This window comes from Bufo gargarizans, chromosome 11, assembly GCF_014858855.1.
Source record: "Bufo gargarizans isolate SCDJY-AF-19 chromosome 11, ASM1485885v1, whole genome shotgun sequence".
Lineage (NCBI taxonomy): Eukaryota > Metazoa > Chordata > Amphibia > Anura > Bufonidae > Bufo > Bufo gargarizans.
Window position 1 is genome coordinate 88,697,637 of NC_058090.1, and position 20,409 is coordinate 88,718,045.

The following is a 20,409-nucleotide window of genomic DNA, read 5'->3' on the forward strand; positions in this document are numbered from 1 at the left end:
TATTATAATGGATGCCAATAGAAGTCTATGAAGATGAAAGGTGGGACACCACTGAGAGATCATATTATAATGGATGCCCATAGAAGTCTATGAAGATGAAAGGTGGGACCCACTGAGAGATCATATTATAATGGATGCCAATAGAAGTCTATGAAGATGAAAGGTGGGACCCACTGAGAGATCATATTATAATTGCTGCCCATAGAAGTCTATGAAGATGAAAGGTGGGACCCACTGAGAGATCATATTATAATTGCTGCCCATAGAAGTCTATGAAGATGAAAGGTGGGACACCACTGAGAGATCATATTATATTTGCTGCCCATAGAAGTCTATAGAGACTGGCGGTAAATTGCAGATTCAGAGGTGCAAACACACAGAGACATTGCTGCTCACAAGTTAGTCTTTAACTGTATCACCCCAGAGCTAAATTGATAGCTACACTTCTTATTACTGATGTATAATGTCCTCCACGGTGCTGCTGCTCCTGAGGGTCTGCTACATATAAAAATAGGGGATAGGACCTTCTCTATTCATATAATGCAAAAAGACCCCAGGTCCTCCAGAGTGGAAGACGCTCCTGTCTGGCTATGAGATGAGGGTCCTGAACAGAGGAACATATGGTACCTGTAGCCTGATAGCATGTAATGACCAGTACTTATATGACATTATTACACCCCCTGTTACTGCTCACCATCAGATGGGGAACGAAAGACATGAAGATCTTGGTACTTACAGAGTAATAACACGGACGTCTCTGGGGACATGATGGATGGAGAGAATTTGGAATGTTTAGGTGGATAGATGGAGGTAATTCTGCTGAATCTAAAAGGAGAACTTAATTTTAGTCATTATATTCCCGTAAAATACCGGAAGGGAGGGAGGAAGGAGAATGGTGAAATATTAACTTGTAGCAGATGATGTGTTGTGTAGTTTGTATACAGGAAGGTTTAAAGTGTGCAGTAAAAATATGATAAACCATGAAATGGACTATCCAGACATGTGAGAACAGGAGTCATAGATACCTTGTCTTCTATACATGATCCACTAAACCCAAACTGTAGACATTTCCACATTCATAGTAACATAGTTTAAAGGCTGAAAAAAGCCCTCTGTCCATCCAGTTCGGCCTGTTATCCTGCAAGTTGATCAAGATGAAGGCAAAAAAAAATCTGTGAGGTAGAAGCCAATTTTCCCCACTTGGCTTCCCCGAAAAAAATTCCTTCCCGACTCCAATCAGGCAATCAGAATAACTCCCTGGATCAACGACCCCTCTCAAGTAGCTATAGCCTGTAATATTATTACTAGTGATGGACGAACATCGACAGGCGAACCTGGAATACCTTCAGGTCATATTTGCAGCCACCAAATGCTTACTAGAAGTGCACAAATAGTCCCACAACATGGACAGTGACATACCAGATGTATTATTGGAATTTGCGATCTCCATTCATAATTTTTTTCAATGCAAAATATCGGCAATGTGATTTTCGCCTATGCAAATGCGCAAAATAGGCGCGACCTACTACAGAAACTGGGTTTCCACCAGACCGAAGTTGGATGCGATCAGAAAAGATGGTTGGCAACAATTTTCGCGACGTTGAGGGAGAATTTCTGATTACTGTAAGTAATTTGACATTAAAGCAGTGTATTTGATTACATTTCACACGCATGTTATAACAATCTCTGTATATGCAGATTGAGTGTTTAAAAAAAAGCGCCATTGCGAAAATCCCTAATGATCCCTAAAACTTTGGATTCTGTGGCTGGAGGGACATTAGGCAGTCACAGGATAAATATATAACTGTCAGCCAGTACAGGCCCCAAAAATTAGGCATTCAACGGACATAAAAGGCCTTTTATGCCACTGTATTTACCTAAGACAGGGACCATGATTTGTTTTGGGTGGTGGCCGACATTTGTGGGCTGTCATGAGGAATTTACAATCAAACATGGTCGACTCGTCACTAGGGATGAGCGAACTCGAACTGTATAGTTCGGGTTCGTACCGAATTTTGGGGTGTCCGTGACACGGACCCGAACCCGGACATTTTCGTAAAAGTCCGGGTTCGGGTTCGGTGTTCGTCGCTTTCTTCGCGCTTTTGTGACGCTTTCTTGGCGCTTTTTGAAAGGCTGCAAAGCAGCCAATCAACAAGCGTCATACTACTTGCCCCAAGAGGCCATCACAGCCATGCCTACTATTGGCATGGCTGTGATTGGCCAGAGCACCATGTGACCCAGCCTCTATTTAAGCTGGAGTCACATAGCGCCGCCCGTCACTCTGCTCTGATTAGCGTAGGGAGAGGTTGCGGCTGCGACAGTAGGGCGAGATTAGGCAGATTAACTCCTCCAAAGGACTTGATTAACTGATCGATCTGCAGCTGTGGATCATTGAGCTGCTGATCCTCAATTGCTCACTGTTTTTAGGCTGCACAGACCGTTTGTCAGTCTCATTTTTCTGGGGTGATCGGCGGCCATTTTGTGTCTTGTGGTGCGCCAGCACAAGCTGCGACCAAGTGCATTTAACCCTCAATGGTGTGGTTGTTTTTTGGCTAAAGCCTACATCAGGGTGAAGCTGTCACACCAAGTGCATTTAACCAGCAATAGTCTGTTCATTTTTTGGCCATATACAAAATCAGGGGCAAGCTGCGCCTGTCACCAAGTGCATTTAACCCTCAATGGTGTGGTTGTTTTTTGGCTAAAGCCTACATCAGGGTGAAGCTGTCACACCAAGTGCATTTAACCAGCAATAGTCTGTTCATTTTTTGGCCATATACAAAATCAGGGGCAAGCTGCGCCTGTCACCAAGTGCATTTAACCCTCAATGGTGTGGTTGTTTTTTGGCTAAAGCCTACATCAGGGTGAAGCTGTCACACCAAGTGCATTTAACCAGCAATAGTCTGTTCATTTTTTGGCCATATACAAAATCAGGGGCAAGCTGCGCCTGTCACCAAGTGCATTTAACCCTCAATGGTGTGGTTGTTTTTTGGCTAAAGCCTACATCAGGGTGAAGCTGTCACACCAAGTGCATTTAACCAGCAATAGTCTGTTTATTTTTTGGCCATATCCCAGTCTAATTCTGTCACTAAATCCATACCGGTCACCCAGCGCCTAAATACTAGGCCTCAAATTTATATCCAGCTAAATCTGTCCCTAGTGCTGTAGCTGGGCGAGTTATTTAGTGTCCGTTCAAGCACATTTCTTGTTCTGGGTTGAAATACAATTCCCAATTTAGCAATTTCATAATTTAGTGGTTCCTGCTATATCAGAGCTATTTGAAATCTATCCCAAAAAGGGTATATAATATTGAAGGTGCACATTGGGTCATTCAGAATAACTTCACACACACCCGCTACTGTGTATTTCCAAGTCTAATTCTGTCACTAAACCCATACCTGTCACCCAGCGCCTAAATACTAGGCCTCAAATTTAAATCCCTCTAAATCTCTCGTTACCGCTGTACTGTTGTTGCTGGGCAAGATATTTAGTGTCCGTCAAAGCACATTTTTTGTTCTGGGTTGAAGTACAATTCCCAATTTAGCAATTTCATAATTTAGTGGTTCCTGCTATATCAGAGCTATTTGGAATCTATCCCTAAAAGGGTATATAATATTGAAGGTGCACATTGGGTCATTCAGAATAACTTCACACACACCCGCTACTGTGTATTTCCAAGTCTAATTCTGTCACTAAACCCATACCTGTCACCCAGCGCCTAAATACTAGGCCTCAAATTTAAATCCCTCTAAATCTCTCGTTACCGCTGTACTGTTGTTGCTGGGCAAGATATTTAGTGTCCGTCAAAGCACATTTTTTGTTCTGGGTTGAAGTACAATTCCCAATTTAGCAATTTCATAATTTAGTGGTTTCTGCTATATCAGAGCTATTTGAAATCTATCCCTAAAAGGGTATATAATATTGAAGGTGCACATAGGGTCATTCAGAATAACTTCACACACACGCTTCTGTGCATTTCCAAGTCTAATTCTGTCACTAAATCCATACCGGTGACCCAGCGCCTAAATACTAGGCCTCAAATTTAAATCCCTCTAAATCTCTCGTTACCCACCGCTGTACTGTTGTTGCTGGGCAAGATATTTAGTGTCCGTCAAAGCACATTTTTTGTTCTGGGTTGAAGTACAATTCCCAATTTAGCAATTTCATAATTTAGTGGTTTCTGCTATATCAGAGCTATTTGAAATCTATCCCTAAAAGGGTATATAATATTGAAGGTGCACATAGGGTCATTCAGAATAACTTCACACACACCCGCTTCTGTGCATTTCCAAGTCTAATTCTGTCACTAAATCCATACCGGTGACCCAGCGCCTAAATACTAGGCCTCAAATTTATATCCCGCTAAATCTCTCGTTACCGCTGTACTGTTGTTGCTGGGCAAGATATTTAGTGTCCGTCAAAGCACATTTTTTGTTCTGGGTTGAAGTACAATTCCCAATTTAGCAATTTCATAATTTAGTGGTTCCTGCTATATCAGAGCTATTTGAAATCTATCCCAAAAAGGGTATATAATATTGAAGGTGCACATTGGGTCATTCAGAATAACTTCACACACACCCGCTACTGTGTATTTCCAAGTCTAATTCTGTCACTAAACCCATACCTGTCACCCAGCGCCTAAATACTAGGCCTCAAATTTAAATCCTGCTAAATCTCTCGTTACCGCTGTCCTGTTGTAGCTGGGAAAGTTATTTAGTGCCCGTCAAAGCACATTTTTTGTTCTGGGTTGAAGTACAATTCCCAATTTAGCAATTTCATAATTTAGTGGTTCCTGCTATATCAGAGCTATTTGAAATCTATCCCAAAAAGGGTATATAATATTCAAGGTGCACATTGGGTCATTCAGAATAACTTCACACACACGCTTCTGTGCATTTCCAAGTCTAATTCTGTCACTAAATCCATACCGGTCACCCAGCGCCTAAATACTAGGCCTCAAATTTATATCCCGCTGAATTTGAATACAATACATTGGGCCAAATAATATATTTGTTGTTGTGGTGAACCATAACAATGAGAAAAACATCTAGTAAGGGACGCGGACGTGGACATGGTCGTGGTGGTGTTAGTGGACCCTCTGGTGCTGGGAGAGGACGTGGCCGTTCTGCCACATCCACACGTCCTAGTGTACCAACTACCTCAGGTCCCAGTAGCCGCCAGAATTTACAGCGATATATGGTGGGGCCCAATGCCGTTCTAAGGATGGTAAGGCCTGAGCAGGTACAGGCATTAGTCAATTGGGTGGCCGACAGTGGATCCAGCACGTTCACATTATCTCCCACCCAGTCTTCTGCAGAAAGCGCACAGATGGCGCCTGAAAACCAACCCCATCAGTCTGTCACATCACCCCCATGCATACCAGGGAAACTGTCTCAGCCTCAAGTTATGCAGCAGTCTCTTATGCTGTTTGAAGACTCCGCTGGCAGGGTTTCCCAAGGGCATCCACCTAGCCCTTCCCCAGCGGTGAAAGACATAGAATGCACTGACGCACAACCACTTATGTTTCCTGATGATGAGGACATGGGAATACCACCTCAGCATGTCTCTGATGATGACGAAACACAGGTGCCAACTGCTGCGTCTTTCTGCAGTGTGCAGACTGAACAGGAGGTCAGGGATCAAGACTGGGTGGAAGACGATGCAGGGGACGATGAGGTCCTAGACCCCACATGGAATGAAGGTCGTGCCACTGACTTTCACAGTTCGGAGGAAGAGGCAGTGGTGAGACCGAGCCAACAGCGTAGCAAAAGAGGGAGCAGTGGGCAAAAGCAGAACACCCGCCGCCAAGAGACTCCGCCTGCTACTGACCGCCGCCATCTGGGACCGAGCACCCCAAAGGCAGCTTCAAGGAGTTCCCTGGCATGGCACTTCTTCAAACAATGTGCTGACGACAAGACCCGAGTGGTTTGCACGCTGTGCCATCAGAGCCTGAAGCGAGGCATTAACGTTCTGAACCTGAGCACAACCTGCATGACCAGGCACCTGCATGCAAAGCATGAACTGCAGTGGAGTAAACACCTTAAAACCAAGGAAGTCACTCAGGCTCCCCCTGCTACCTCTTCTGCTGCTGCCGCCTCGGCCTATTCTGCTGCTGCCGCCTCGGCCTCTTCCTCCGCCTCTGGAGGAACGTTGGCACCTGCCGCCCAGCAAACAGGGGATGTACCACCAACACCACCACCACCACCTCCGTCACCAAGCGTCTCAACCATGTCACACGCCAGCGTTCAGCTCTCCATCTCACAAACATTTGATAGAAAGCGTAAATTCCCACCTAGCCACCCTCGATCCCTGGCCCTGAATGCCAGCATTTCTAAACTACTGGCCTATGAAATGCTGTCATTTAGGCTGGTGGACACAGACAGCTTCAAACAGCTCATGTCGCTTGCTGTCCCACAGTATGTTGTTCCCAGCCGGCACTACTTCTCCAAGAGAGCCGTGCCTTCCCTGCACAACCAAGTATCCGATAAAATCAAGTGTGCACTGCGCAACGCCATCTGTAGCAAGGTCCACCTAACCACAGATACGTGGACCAGTAAGCACGGCCAGGGACGCTATATCTCCCTAACTGCACACTGGGTAAATGTAGTGGCAGCTGGGCCCCAGGCGGAGAGCTGTTTGGCGCACGTCCTGCCGCCGCCAAGGATCGCAGGGCAACATTCTTTGCCTCCTGTTGCCACCTCCTCCTTCTCGGCTTCCTCCTCCTCTTCTTCCACCTGCTCATCCAGTCAGCCACACACCTTCACCACCAACTTCAGCACAGCCCGGGGTAAACGTCAGCAGGCCATTCTGAAACTCATATGTTTGGGGGACAGGCCCCACACCGCACAGGAGTTGTGGCGGGGTATTGAACAACAGACCGACGAGTGGTTGCTGCCGGTGAGCCTCAAGCCCGGCCTGGTGGTGTGTGATAATGGGCGAAATCTCGTTGCAGCTCTGGGACTAGCCAATTTGACGCACATCCCTTGCTTGGCGCATGTGCTGAATTTGGTGGTGCAGAAGTTCATTCACAACTACCCCGACATGTCAGAGCTGCTGCATAAAGTGCGGGCCGTCTGTTCGCGCTTCCGGCGTTCACATCCTGCCGCTGCTCGCCTGTCTGCGCTACAGCGTAACTTCGGCCTTCCCGCTCACCGCCTCATATGCGACGTGCCCACCAGGTGGAACTCCACCTTGCACATGCTGGACAGACTGTGCGAGCAGCAGCAGGCCATAGTGGAGTTTCAGCTGCAGCACGCACGGGTCAGTCGCACTACAGAACAGCACCACTTCACCACCAATGATTGGGCCTCCATGCGAGACCTGTGTGCCCTGTTGCGCTGTTTCGAGTACTCCACCAACATGGCCAGTGGCGATGACACCGTTATCAGCGTTACAATACCACTTCTATGTCTCCTTGAGAAAACACTTAGGGCGATGATGGAACAGGAGGTGGCCCAGGAGGAGGAGGAGGAGGATGAGGAAGAGGGGTCATTTTTAGCACTTTCAGGCCAGTCTCTTCGAAGTGACTCAGAGGGAGGTTTTTTGCAACAGCAGAGGCCAGGTACAAATGTGGCCAGCCAGGGCCCACTACTGGAGGACGAGGAGGACGAGGATGAGGAGGAGGTGGAGGAGGATGAGGATGAAGCATGGTCACAGCGGGGTGGCACCCAACGCAGCTCGGGTCCATCACTGGTGCGTGGCTGGGGGGAAAGGCAGGACGATGACGATACGCCTCCCACAGAGGACAGCTTGTCCTTATCCCTGGGCAGCCTGGCACACATGAGCGACTACATGCTGCAGTGCCTGCGCAACGACAGCAGAGTTGCCCACATTTTAACCTGTGCGGACTACTGGGTTGCCACCCTGCTGGATCCACGCTACAAAGACAATGTGCCCACCTTACTTCCTGCACTGGAGCGTGATAGGAAGATGCGCGAGTACAAGCGCACGTTGGTAGACGCGCTACTGAGAGCATTCCCAAATGTCACAGGGGAACAAGTGGAAGCCCAAGGCCAAGGCAGAGGAGGAGCAAGAGGTCGCCAAGGCAGCTGTGTCACGGCCAGCTCCTCTGAGGGCAGGGTTAGCATGGCAGAGATGTGGAAAACTTTTGTCAACACGCCACAGCTAACTGCACCACCACCTGATACGCAACGTGTTAGCAGGAGGCAACATTTCACTAACATGGTGGAACAGTACGTGTGCACACCCCTCCACGTACTGACTGATGGTTCGGCCCCATTCAACTTCTGGGTCTCTAAATTGTCCACGTGGCCAGAGCTAGCCTTTTATGCCTTGGAGGTGCTGGCCTGCCCGGCAGCCAGCGTTTTGTCTGAACGTGTATTCAGCACGGCAGGGGGCGTCATTACAGACAAACGCAGCCGCCTGTCTACAGCCAATGTGGACAAGCTGACGTTCATAAAAATGAACCAGGCATGGATCCCACAGGACCTGTCCGTCCCTTGTCCAGATTAGACATTAACTACCTCCCCATAACCATATATTATTGGACTCCAGGGCACTTCCTCATTCAATCCTATTTTTATTTTCATTTTACCATTATATTGCGATGCTACCCAAAGTTGAATGAACCTCTCCTCTGCCTGTGTGCTAGGCCTAAATATATGCCAATGGACTGTTGCAGTGGTGGCTGACATGAAGCCTGATTCTCTGCTATGACATGCAGACTAATTCTCTGCTGACATGAAGCCAGATTGTCTGTTACGGGACCTCTCTCCTCTGCCTGGGTGCTGGGCCTAAATTTATGACAATGGACTGTTGCAGTGGTGGCTGACGTGAAGCCTGATTCTCTGCTATGACATGCAGACTGATTCTCTGCTGTCATGAAGCCAGATTGTCTGTTACGGGACCTTTCTCCTCTACCTGGGTTCTGGGCCTAAATTTATGAAAATTGACTCTTACAGTGGTGGGTGACGTGAAGCCTGATTCTCTGCTATGATATGAAGACTGATTCTCTGCTGACATGAAGCCAGATTGTCTGTTACGGGACCTTTCTCCTCTGCCTGGGTTCTGGGCCTAAATTTATGAAAATTGACTCTTACAGTGGTGGGTGACGTGAAGCCTGATTCTCTGCTATGATATGAAGACTGATTCTCTGCTGACATGAAGCCAGATTGTCTGTTACGGGACCTTTCTCCTCTGCCTGGGTTCTGGGCCTAAATTTATGAAAATTGACTCTTACAGTGGTGGGTGACGTGAAGCCTGATTCTCTGCTATGATATGAAGACTGATTCTCTGCTGACATGAAGCCAGATTGTCTGTTACGGGACCTTTCTCCTCTGCCTGGGTTCTGGGCCTAAATTTATGAAAATTGACTCTTACAGTGGTGGGTGACGTGAAGCCTGATTCTCTGCTATGATATGAAGACTGATTCTCTGCTGACATGAAGCCAGATTGTCTGTTACGGGACCTTTCTCCTCTGCCTGGGTTCTGGGCCTAAATTTATGAAAATTGACTCTTACAGTGGTGGGTGACGTGAAGCCTGATTCTCTGCTATGATATGAAGACTGATTCTCTGCTGACATGAAGCCAGATTGTCTGTTACGGGACCTTTCTCCTCTGCCTGGGTTCTGGGCCTAAATTTATGAAAATTGACTCTTACAGTGGTGGGTGACGTGAAGCCTGATTCTCTGCTATGATATGAAGACTGATTCTCTGCTGACATGAAGCCAGATTGTCTGTTACGGGACCTTTCTCCTCTGCCTGGGTTCTGGGCCTAAATTTATGAAAATTGACTCTTACAGTGGTGGGTGACGTGAAGCCTGATTCTCTGCTATGATATGAAGACTGATTCTCTGCTGACATGAAGCCAGATTGTCTGTTACGGGACCTTTCTCCTCTGCCTGGGTTCTGGGCCTAAATTTATGAAAATTGACTCTTACAGTGGTGGGTGACGTGAAGCCTGATTCTCTGCTATGATATGAAGACTGATTCTCTGCTGACATGAAGCCAGATTCTCTGTTACGGGACCTCTCTCCTCTGCCTGGGTGCTGGGCCTAAATTTATGACAATGGACTGTTGCAGTGGTGGCTGACGTGAAGCCTGATTCTCTGCTATGACATGCAGACTGATTCTCTGCTGACATGAAGCCAGATTCTCTGTTACGGGACCTCTCTCCTCTGCCTGTGTGTGTGCTGGGCCTAAATATATGCCAATGGACTGTTGCAGTGGTGGCTGACGTGAAGCCTCATTCTCTGCTATGACATGCAGACTAATTCTCTGCTGACATGAAGACAGATTCTCTGTTACGGGACCTCTCTCCTCTGCCTGGGTGCCGGGGCCTAAATATCTGAGAATGGACTGTTCCAGTGGTGGGTGACGGGAAGCCAGATTCTCTGCTATGGAACCTCTCTCCAATTGATTTTGGTTAATTTTTATTTATTTAATTTTTATTTTAATTCATTTCCCTATCCACATTTGTTTGCAGGGGATTTACCTACATGTTGCTGCCTTTTGCAGCCCTCTAGCTCTTTCCTGGGCTGTTTTACAGCCTTTTTAGTGCCGAAAAGTTCGGGTCCCCATTGACTTCAATGGGGTTCGGGTTCGGGACGAAGTTCGGATCGGGTTCGGATCCCGAACCCGAACATTTCCGGGATGTTCGGCCGAACTTCTCGAACCCGAACATCCAGGTGTTCGCTCAACTCTACTCGTCACATGTGTTGAATTCCTCCGAGATCCATGCCTCATTCATTTTTAGAAATGTGAGGTAGTCCACACTGTCGTGAGCTAGGCGAGTGCGCTTATCGGTCACGATCCCCCCTGCTGCCCTGAATGTCATTTCGGACAGGACACTGGACGAGGGGCAAGCCAACAGTTCCATGGCAAATTGTGCCAGCTCTGGCCACAGGTGAAGCCTGCACACCCAGTAGTCCAGGGGTTCATCGCTTCTCACAGCGTCCACATCGGCCATTAACCCGATGTAGTTGGACACCTGTCAGTCTAGGCGTTCCCTGAGGCTGTATCCAGAGGATGGCTGTCGATGGGTTGGCTGCAAGAATGATCTCATATCTGAAGTGAGCAACACATCTTCAAACAACCCTCTTCTTCCATGCGCTGTTGGATTGGTACCCACAACTGTTTGTCTGTGCTGCATTCTGACAGCCCTCTGTGATGGTGGTTACATTTCCTCCATTTTGTGTTTGTACTGGGGGTCTAAGTAGGTTACCATCCAGTACTGGTCCTTGCCTTTTATGCTTTTTATACGGGGGTCCCTCTTCAAACAATGGAGCATGAAGGCCCCCATTTACACTAAACTGGAAGCGGTGGAGTTGCCTGGCTCCTGCTCATCATCCAGGATAATGTCGTCCTCGTTCTCCTCCCCCCATCCACGGACAACACCAGGGATCCCAGAAACGTTTAAAGCCTGCTCCTCTTGCTCCTCCTCCGCCCCTGCACCATCCACCACTGACTCCTCTTCAGACTCCTGTTGTTGACTTGTCTCAGATGGAGTAGCCCCCCCTAAGAATTCATCCAGCATTGCGACTTCCTCATTTTCCTGCTCCTCGACGGCTTGCTCAATGACACGACGCAATGCACGCTCCAGAAAGAAGGCGCAAGGTACGATGCCTTTCATGGCGCACTAGCTGCAACTGACCAGTTTGGTGATCTCATCAAATGGCCGCAGAAGTCTGCATGCATCGCGCATAAGCAGCCACTGGCGCAGTGAAAAAAAAACAAGCTCCCCAGAACCTGTCCTGCTGCGGAGTTCGTACAGGTAGTCATTAACTGCACGTTTCTGCTGGAGCAGCCTATCTGGCATATACAAGGTGGAGTTCCATTGCGTTGGGCAGTCACAAATCAGACGTCTGACGGGCAGGTGGTTCGCCGATGAATGTCAGCAAGGCGAGCCATGGCCGTGTAAGATATTATAAAATGGCCAGAGATTTTCCTGGCCTGCCGCAAGACTTCCTGGACCCCGGGTTATTTGGCAACGAATCGCTGCACAACTAAGTTCAGGACGTGTGCCATGCACGTGTGTCATTTTGCTCTGTTTCAGCGCGCTCAGCAGATTGACACCGTTGTCGCACACCACTTTACCAACTGTCAAATTGAGCGGGGTTAGCCACTGATCTGCCTGTAACTGCAAAGCTGAAAGGAGGGCAGGACCGGTGTGGCTCTTGGCTTCCAGGCACAACAGACAGCACAGCATGGCAACGTCTCACCTGGCACGTCGAATAGGTTCTGGGGATCTTGGGGGGCGCAGCGGAAGAGACGGTAGAAGCGGAAAAGGAGGAGTCAGCCGAGGAGGAGAGGGAGAATGGAGTAGGAGGAGAAGAAGAAGAGGCAGGCCTGCATGAAATCCGTGGCGGTAACACCAAATCTACATAGGTCCACGGGTTGCATGCTTGACGGCCGTCAGAAGGTTCACCCAGTAGGCAGTAAAAGTTATGTACCTTCCCTGCCCTTGTTTGCTAGACCACGTGTCTGTGGTCAGATGTATCTTGGCACCGACACTGTGTGCCAGAGATACATTCACTTGCCGCTGAACGTGGCCCTATAGCTCTGGGATGCCCTTCTGGGAGAAATATTTCCTTCCGGGGACCTTCCATTGCGGTTTTCCAATGGCCACAAATTTTCTAAAGGCCTCCGAGTCCACCAGTTTATATGGCAGTAGTTGGCGGGCTAGCAGTTCTGACAAGCCGTTCAGCCATTGGGCAAGAGGGTTATCCGGCGTCATCATCTTTTTTCGAACATTTGGGGCAAGGAAGCCTGCCTTTTGCCAGATGAACGCGACGACGGCACGGTGGAGTGAAGGATAACTGGGAGGAGAAGAGGCAGGACGGGGAGCTCCGGGAGTGTGGCTTTGTGGGTTCTGATGGTGTTGCTCCCACTGAGCTTGGTGATGGGAGGCCAGGTGCCTTCTTAAGGCGGTCGTCCCTAGGTGAGTGTTGGGCTTACCGCGACTTATGCGTTGACAGCACATGCTGCAGATGGCAACACTATTGTCAGCAGTGGACACTAAAAAAAGCCCACACTGCGGAGCCATGTGCCGGCATCCTGGGAGCGCCAGATGTGACCGTGCATGGAGGATGTTTCGTTCCAGATACATAAGCATTCTGCTTTTTGCCTCCTGTGCACTGTAAGTTCTGCCTGCTTCTCCTCCCTATCTGCTGCTCCGTCTCTCCCTCTGAACTCCCCTTCTCTAACTCTCTTGTGGGAACCCACGTGATTTCCATCGACACGTCATCATCGGATTCGTCACCTTTACCACCATTGACATTAGAGATCTCGGAGTAGGCAGCAACAGCGGGGACCACCCTGCTTGGGCTGATCTGGGTACTGTCGTCAGACTGCTGGGTGGCAACCGTTGATACCTCCTTTTCCTGATCCGATGCCAATAATGGCTGTGCATCGGTAAGGTCTTGGAATGTATGGGAAAATAATTCCTCTGACTCGAGCCGAGGGGATATGGTGGTGGTGGTGGTGTCTTTGGGGGTGGACACAACAGAGCGAGAAGAGGGTGCAGATAGAGAGGATGAGGAGGGTGCAGAAGGCTGAGTGAGCCACTCAACCAAGTCTGGTGCGTCCTTTGACGTAATCGCATGCACCTTCTGCAACTTATCACTTAGGCTCCGGCCTGGTGCACCTGCCCGACCCCTACCACCCCTGCGGAATGGCCTGCCTCTTCCTCTGCCTGTCATTTTCAAAATGACCCTGTGACAAAAGTCCCTATAGAAGAGCAGTATTTGTGGAAGAAGGTATATCACGCCTCTGCCTCAATCAGTTTTTTGGGGGGCAACTGTTTAATCACACCAGTAGAAATTATTGGTTCCAATAGTGTTTGTCAGATGCGGTGACGCAGCAAAACTGCACACAACTGCTGCACAATACAATTACACTATCATATAATTTTAGAGAGTATATTATAAGTATATTACACCCCTCAGTAAGTCACACCTATCGATAGCACACCTATACCAGTCCTTAAAAGGACTTTTGTGGCCCTATTAGCTAGCTATTTGTGTCCCTAACAGTCTGTCCCCGCTCCACACAGCAACCTCTCCCTACACTGGCAAAACACTGAATGTAAAATGGAGCCCAGATCAGGTTTATTTATACGGTAGGGGGTATGTCCATGTGCTGAAACGTCTCAATTGGCTGTCCTGTACCACCTGATGGATGTGTCATGGCTCAAAGTTCTTCACAATGTAAAAGAATAAGGCAGGCGCGAATTTCTCCATATGTTCACATGTTCGGTGAATCACGAAAGTGCAAAGTTCGTCGTGAACTGACCACCGGGCGGACCACAAGGCCATTACTAATTATTACACTCCAGAAATGCATCCAGGCCCCTCGTGAACTCCTTTAGTGAACTTACCATCACCACCTCCAGGCAGAGAGTTCCATAGTCTCACTGCTTTTACCGTAAAGAATCCTCTGCTATGTCTGTGTACAAACCTTCTTTCCTCCAGACGCAGAGGATGTCCCCTCGTCTCAGTCCTGGGGATAAATAGATGCTGGGAGTGATCTCTGTACTGACCCCTGATATATTTATATATAGCAATTAGATCTCCCCTCAGTCGTCTTTTTTCTAAAGTGAATAACCCTAATTTTGATAATCTTTCAGGGTACTGTAGTTTCCCCATTCCAGTTATTACTTTAGTTGCCCTCCTCTGGACCCTCTCCAGCTCTGCTATGTCTGCCTTGTTCACAGGAGCCCAGAACTGTACACAGTCCTCCATGTGTGGTCTGAGTAGTGATTTGTAAAGTGGTAGGACTATGTTCTCATCACGGGCATCTATGTCCCTTTTGATGCAACCCATTATATTATTGGCCTTGGCAGCAGCTGCCTGACACTGGTTTTTACAGCTTAGTTTGCTGTTCACAAAAATTCCTAGGTCCTTTTCCATGTCAGTGTTAGGCCGAATGCACACGGCCGTGGAACACGGACGTGAGCGGTCCGTGGTATCCCGGCCTGGCATCCTGCTGACAGCAGGAGCGCACAGCGTCATTGGTTGCTATGACGCCGTGCGCTTCATGCTGCCGCTGCACTACAGTATTACACTCGTATGATCTATTCGAGTGTATTACTGTAGTGCAGCGGCAGCATGAAGCGCATGGTGTCATAACAACCAATGACGCTGTGCGCTCCTGCTGTCAGCAGGATGCCAGGCCGGGATACCACGGACCACTTATGTCTATGTTCCACGGCTGTGTGCATTCGGCCTTACCCAGTGTTTTACCATTTAGTATGTAAGGGTGGTACAGTGTCAAATGCTTTGGAGAAGTCCAGATATACGACATCCATTGTTTTGCTGCTGTCAAGTCTAGAACTTACCTCCTTATAGAAACTGATTAAATTAGTTTGACATGACCGATCCCTCATGAAGCCATGCTGATATGGCGTTATTTTCTTATTTTCATTGGTGTTTTCATTGAGAAAACCTTCAAACAGTTTACCCACGACAGATGTTAAACTTACCGGCCTGTAGTTTCCAGGGTCTGTTTTTAGACCCTTTTTGAAGTCCTTAAATATCAGAAATAAGGGTCTGGCTATGACATTACTTAATTTTGTTAGGATACGGGTGTGTATGCCATCTGGTGCTGGCGATTTGTCTATTTTAATTTTTTTAAGACGCCACTGTACTTCTTCTTGGGTCAGACAGGGCACTTTTAATGTGAAATTTACTTCTACATTCTGCATTTTATCTGACAGTTTATTTTCCTCAGTGAATACAGTGGAGAAAAAAATATTTAACAGCTTTGCTTTCTCCTCATTGCTGTCCCGCACCTCCCCCCTCATTAGTCGGTAAAGGACATAAGGATGTAACTCAGGATCAGTACAGGATAAGTAATGTATGTACACAGTGACTGCACCAGCATTATAGTGAGTGCAGCTCTGGAGTATAATACAGGATGTAACTCAGGATCAGTACAGGATAAGTAATGTATGTACACAGTGACTGCACCAGCATTATAGTGAGTGCAGCTCTGGAGTATAATACAAGATGTGACTCAGGATCAGTACAGGATAAGTAATGTATGTACACAGTGACTGCACCAGCAGAATAGTGAGTGCAGCTCTGGAGTGTAATACAGGATGTAACTCAGGATCAGTACAGGATAAGTAATGTATGTACACAGTGACTGCACCAGCAGAATAGTGAGTGCAGCTCTGGAGTATAATACAGGATGTAACTCAGGATCAGTACAGGATAAGTAATGTATGTACACAGTGACTCCACCAGCAGAATAGTGAGTGCAGCTCTGGAGTATAATACAGGATGTAACTCAGGATCAGTACAGGATAAGTAATGTATGTACACAGTGACTGCACCAGCAGAATAGTGAGTGCAGCTCTGGAGTGTAATACAGGATGTAACTCAGGATCAGTACAGGATAAGTAATGTATGTACACAGTGACTGCACCAGCAGAATAGTGAGTGCAGCTCTGGAGTATAATACAGGATGTAACTCAGGATCAGTACAGGATAAGTAATGTATGTACACAGTGACTCCACCAGCAGAATAGTGAGTGCAGCTCTGGAGTATAATACAGGATGTAACTCAGGATCAGTACAGGATAAGTAATGTATGTACACAGTGACTGCACCAGCAGAATAGTGAGTGCAGCTCTGGAGTATAATACAGGATGTAACTCAGGATCAGTACAGGATAAGTAATGTATGTACACAGTGACTGCACCAGCAGAATAGTGAGTGCAGCTCTGGAGTATAATACAGGATGTAACTCAGGATCAGTACAGTATAGGTCATTTATATCTGATCAGTGAGAGTCCAACATCCCATACCCCTGATGATCTGCAGTTCTCTGTTGGTGGAACTGACATTGTGACTGGAACAGGAAACACAGCTTCTTTCTAAGTGTAGTGGCTGTGCTGGTGTACTGCAGCTCTGCTCTCATGCACTTCAATGGTAACTAAGCTGCAGTACCCAGCACAGCCACTACACTTTGAAGAGAACTGTGCATCCTGTTCCATTCAAAAGCTAGTTCTAGAACTGGAATCTTCAGGGAACAGCAGTGGAGGTGGTGTGGGGTGTCAAATTCCTACCAATCAGACATTAAAGACCTATTGTCACGATGCGCTCTGTGTGTGGTTCCAGGAGGCGGGCACGGCCGGGGCGCGCTCGTGTCATCAGCGCACCTGGCGTCGCCCGATACCGTGGGAACCACACTGGGGCTGAGTGCAGAGCTGATCACTCGGCACTCGACTGTATGGGCTGCATTGGAACTCAGGAGTCATGTGACGCTGGCCACGTCACATGACTCCACTAGTGCACTATTTAAACAGGCAATCTGCTGGCCACAGATTGCCTGTTATTGAGGTCCTTCCTGCATGATATTCACCTGGTTTGTTTGTTCCTGCTTGGCTTCCGATTTACCGTCTGTTTCATCCTCTGGTCTTGGCGTGCTCTCCTGGTTTGACTTCGGCTTGTCCTGATGATTCTCTGCTTGCTCCTCTGGTACCTTTTCTGCTCTCTTGGTTTTGATGCGGCTTGTTTGACCTTTCTGTTTATGTGTTTGTCTTCCCTGCACTATCCTAGCTAAGGGTTTGTCGACCAGTTGTCCCTTGTCACTAGGACTTGCGAGGCAAGTAGGCAGGGACAAGGGTGAGGGTGGAGTTCAGTGGTAACTACCCCACCCCCTGTGTGTGTGACACCTATCCTGATGATCAATATCGGGAACCTGTAAAACCCCTTTAATTAAAACATCCAGAAAGAACTTACCAGTATACACAGTACCTGCAGAGTAAATGGCGCCAATCATTGCTAATAGGTAGTTGTGTACCAACTGTGGTTTAATAAGAGGAAGTGCAGTGAATAACGTGACAATTCTGTTCTTGACTTATATGTTGAGTATTTCCTATGTGCTATGCAGATCGTAAGAAAAATATTTGCACCCATTCCTGTCTATCTGAGGATTACAAGCAAAGGTGTAGATTATATTAGGTTTTACCAGAGATGACAACACAACAAAGACCTATGTGATAAACCCCCATCACTTGTCCTTTGCTGAAAGGCTCATGGCAATAATAATAGATATCTGGAAGCGCTTTCGCTATTTTAAAACAATAGTAAGACCCTAAGGAAAAATGGAGAAGTTTAGACCTTAGTTTACACATTTTATTGCAATAAACTTATGGCTAAAAATGGAGAAGTTCAAGTATAAAGAAGACATAAGATAAAACCATATAGCCCTAGTGGCAGGTTGTCTAACACTAACCACAAGCTATGACGATGAGCAGCTATGACTAATGGTGTTATAGTTTTCTAGTTTACATCAGTAATATTTCAGATTCTTGAACTCAGTTCATGACCCTCAAAGTGCAAATCAGTTCGGTGTCTCTAGAAAGGCCCAATAAAAAGTGGAAACCCCGATGGTCAGCTACAAACTGGAACATCCAGTGTTTTTTCCAGTAATGCTTAAAGTGTAACTGCCATTTCACTACGAAAAATAAAATTCCTAACAAATGTGATGCTGAAGAGAAGATATTCATGAAGCTGCATTTTTCAGCTAATTTTACCTTTCTGATGTCTGTATTCAGCCCTTTCTCTGTGCCTCTATTACAGCAACTTCCTAAGATAGCCTCTGCTGCTCTTCCTGTGATGATCTTTGCCCTCCCTTGAGGCCATCCTGTATTTCCCTCACTTCCCATAAGCCCTTGCTCTCCTTACATGAACGAGCAGGACCGCAGAGCAGTGTGTATACTCACATACAGCTAACCAGAGACAAGCCCTGCAAAGACATTAAAGGGAGTCTTTCACCTAATCTGAGCGTTTTAGACCGCTCAGATCAGGTTATAGACTCTTTAACCCTCATTACGATCATACCTTTCTCTTATGTGTCCCTCGCCCAGATAATGAAAATAACACTTTTTAAACTTATGCAAATTACCTTCTGAAGGTGCCCAGGGGCGGCGTTACTGGGCGATGTGCCCAGAAAAACACACCTCCAGCCGGCGGACGTCACGAGCGGCACCAGAGGACGGCGGGCTCTGAACTGGCCCGCACCTGCGCACTGCTCTGCCCATTATGGGCAGATGAACAGCTTTTCATATTGCGCATGCGCCGGCCAACTAAAGACAGCCGGCCGGCGCATGCGCAATATGAAAGGATGTTCCTCTGCCCATAATGGGCAGAGCAGTGCGCAGGTGCGAGCCAGTTCCCAGCCCGCCGTCCTCTGGTGCCGCTCGTGACGTCCGCCGGCTGGAGGTGTGTTTTTCTGGGCACATCGCCCAGTAACGCCGCCCCTGGGCACCTTCAGAAGGTAATTTGCATAAGTTTAAAAAGTGTTATTTTCATTATCTGGGCGAGGGACACATAAGAGAAAGGTATGATCGTAATGAGGGTTAAAGAGTCTATAACCTGATCTGAGCGGTCTAAAACGCTCAGATTAGGTGAAAGACTCCCTTTAAATCAGTAAGCATTTATTTTAACCTCTTAATAGCCAGTTGTCCCTCATTCTCGTCCAGCTTTAGCTGCTTATATCTCTGGTTTGGTACCAGAAATATGGGCTATGTATTGTCTGAAAGATGACATTCCAAGCTTTCAGACAATACCAGAATTACATAAATCTGTTCAGTAGAGGGGAAGATATTAATGGTAGAAATAGGGATGCTGTGAATGAAGCTGAAAGTAAAAGCAGATTTTACCCATGATTATTCCCGACTATATTTCTAACAGTTATTTCTTCTCTGTTGCTTGGACTAGATCTGTCATTCTGGTCTTGTATGAAAGCCTGGACTGTCAGCTTTCAAACAAGACCAGTTGCATATTCTAGCTGCTACCATTGAGAAGATATCACCATCTAAAGCAGCCCTTCCCCCTCCACTTTCTGCCTCAGCCCAGCTCCAGGCTTACTCCTCCCAGAGATCATCGTCTCTTGATATAATACTGAGAAGACGGACTGCACATGGCAACGCTGTGAGATGCTGAATGGGAAAATAACATGTATTTGTGGGAGTTATTAGCAGGTAAAACTGAAAATGATCAAATTTTAAATCACAAAAGCAGTTATACAGCAAGGTGTACTATACCATTAGGGAATAAAAATGAAGCGGCAGTTACACTTTAGTCCTTGTATAAATAAAAGTTTAAAATTTTTTATTTTAACGCCTCACCATTCTCAAGAACTCTGCTCTTATTGATTGACATTTTGCTTATATTCATAAGCTCTAAGAGTTTAGCTACAATGGTAACCCATTTCAAAAATACTCTCTCCTGAGTTACAGCCTGTGTTGTACTCCAGAGCTGCTTGTTGTCAATGGAAAAAGTTAAACAAGCCTGTAGACACTCTTAACAACTTTTCTAAACTATTATAATTCATAGGTTCAAAAATGATACTTTTCAAAAGGAAGATGTTCAGCTCTGAAATGAAGCCATCAATGTAATGGAGTAAACTGCATCTTTATGTATATCACTTTTACATGTAAAA

The 20,409-nt window shown here is 47.0% G+C and overlaps 1 protein-coding gene across 1 annotated transcript in view; it reads right to left on the reverse strand.

Moving 5' to 3' along the window:
• Positions 1-862, reverse strand: part of LOC122921387 (Fc receptor-like protein 5) — a 126,387-nt gene extending 125,525 nt beyond the window's left edge. The window contains exon 1 of the mRNA XM_044271366.1: positions 737-862. Within this exon, the coding sequence (XP_044127301.1) occupies positions 737-767 (31 nt within the window). The 5' untranslated portion in view covers positions 768-862. The remainder of the gene's footprint in view (positions 1-736) is intronic.
• Between the last annotated feature and the right edge of the window lie 19,547 nt (positions 863-20,409).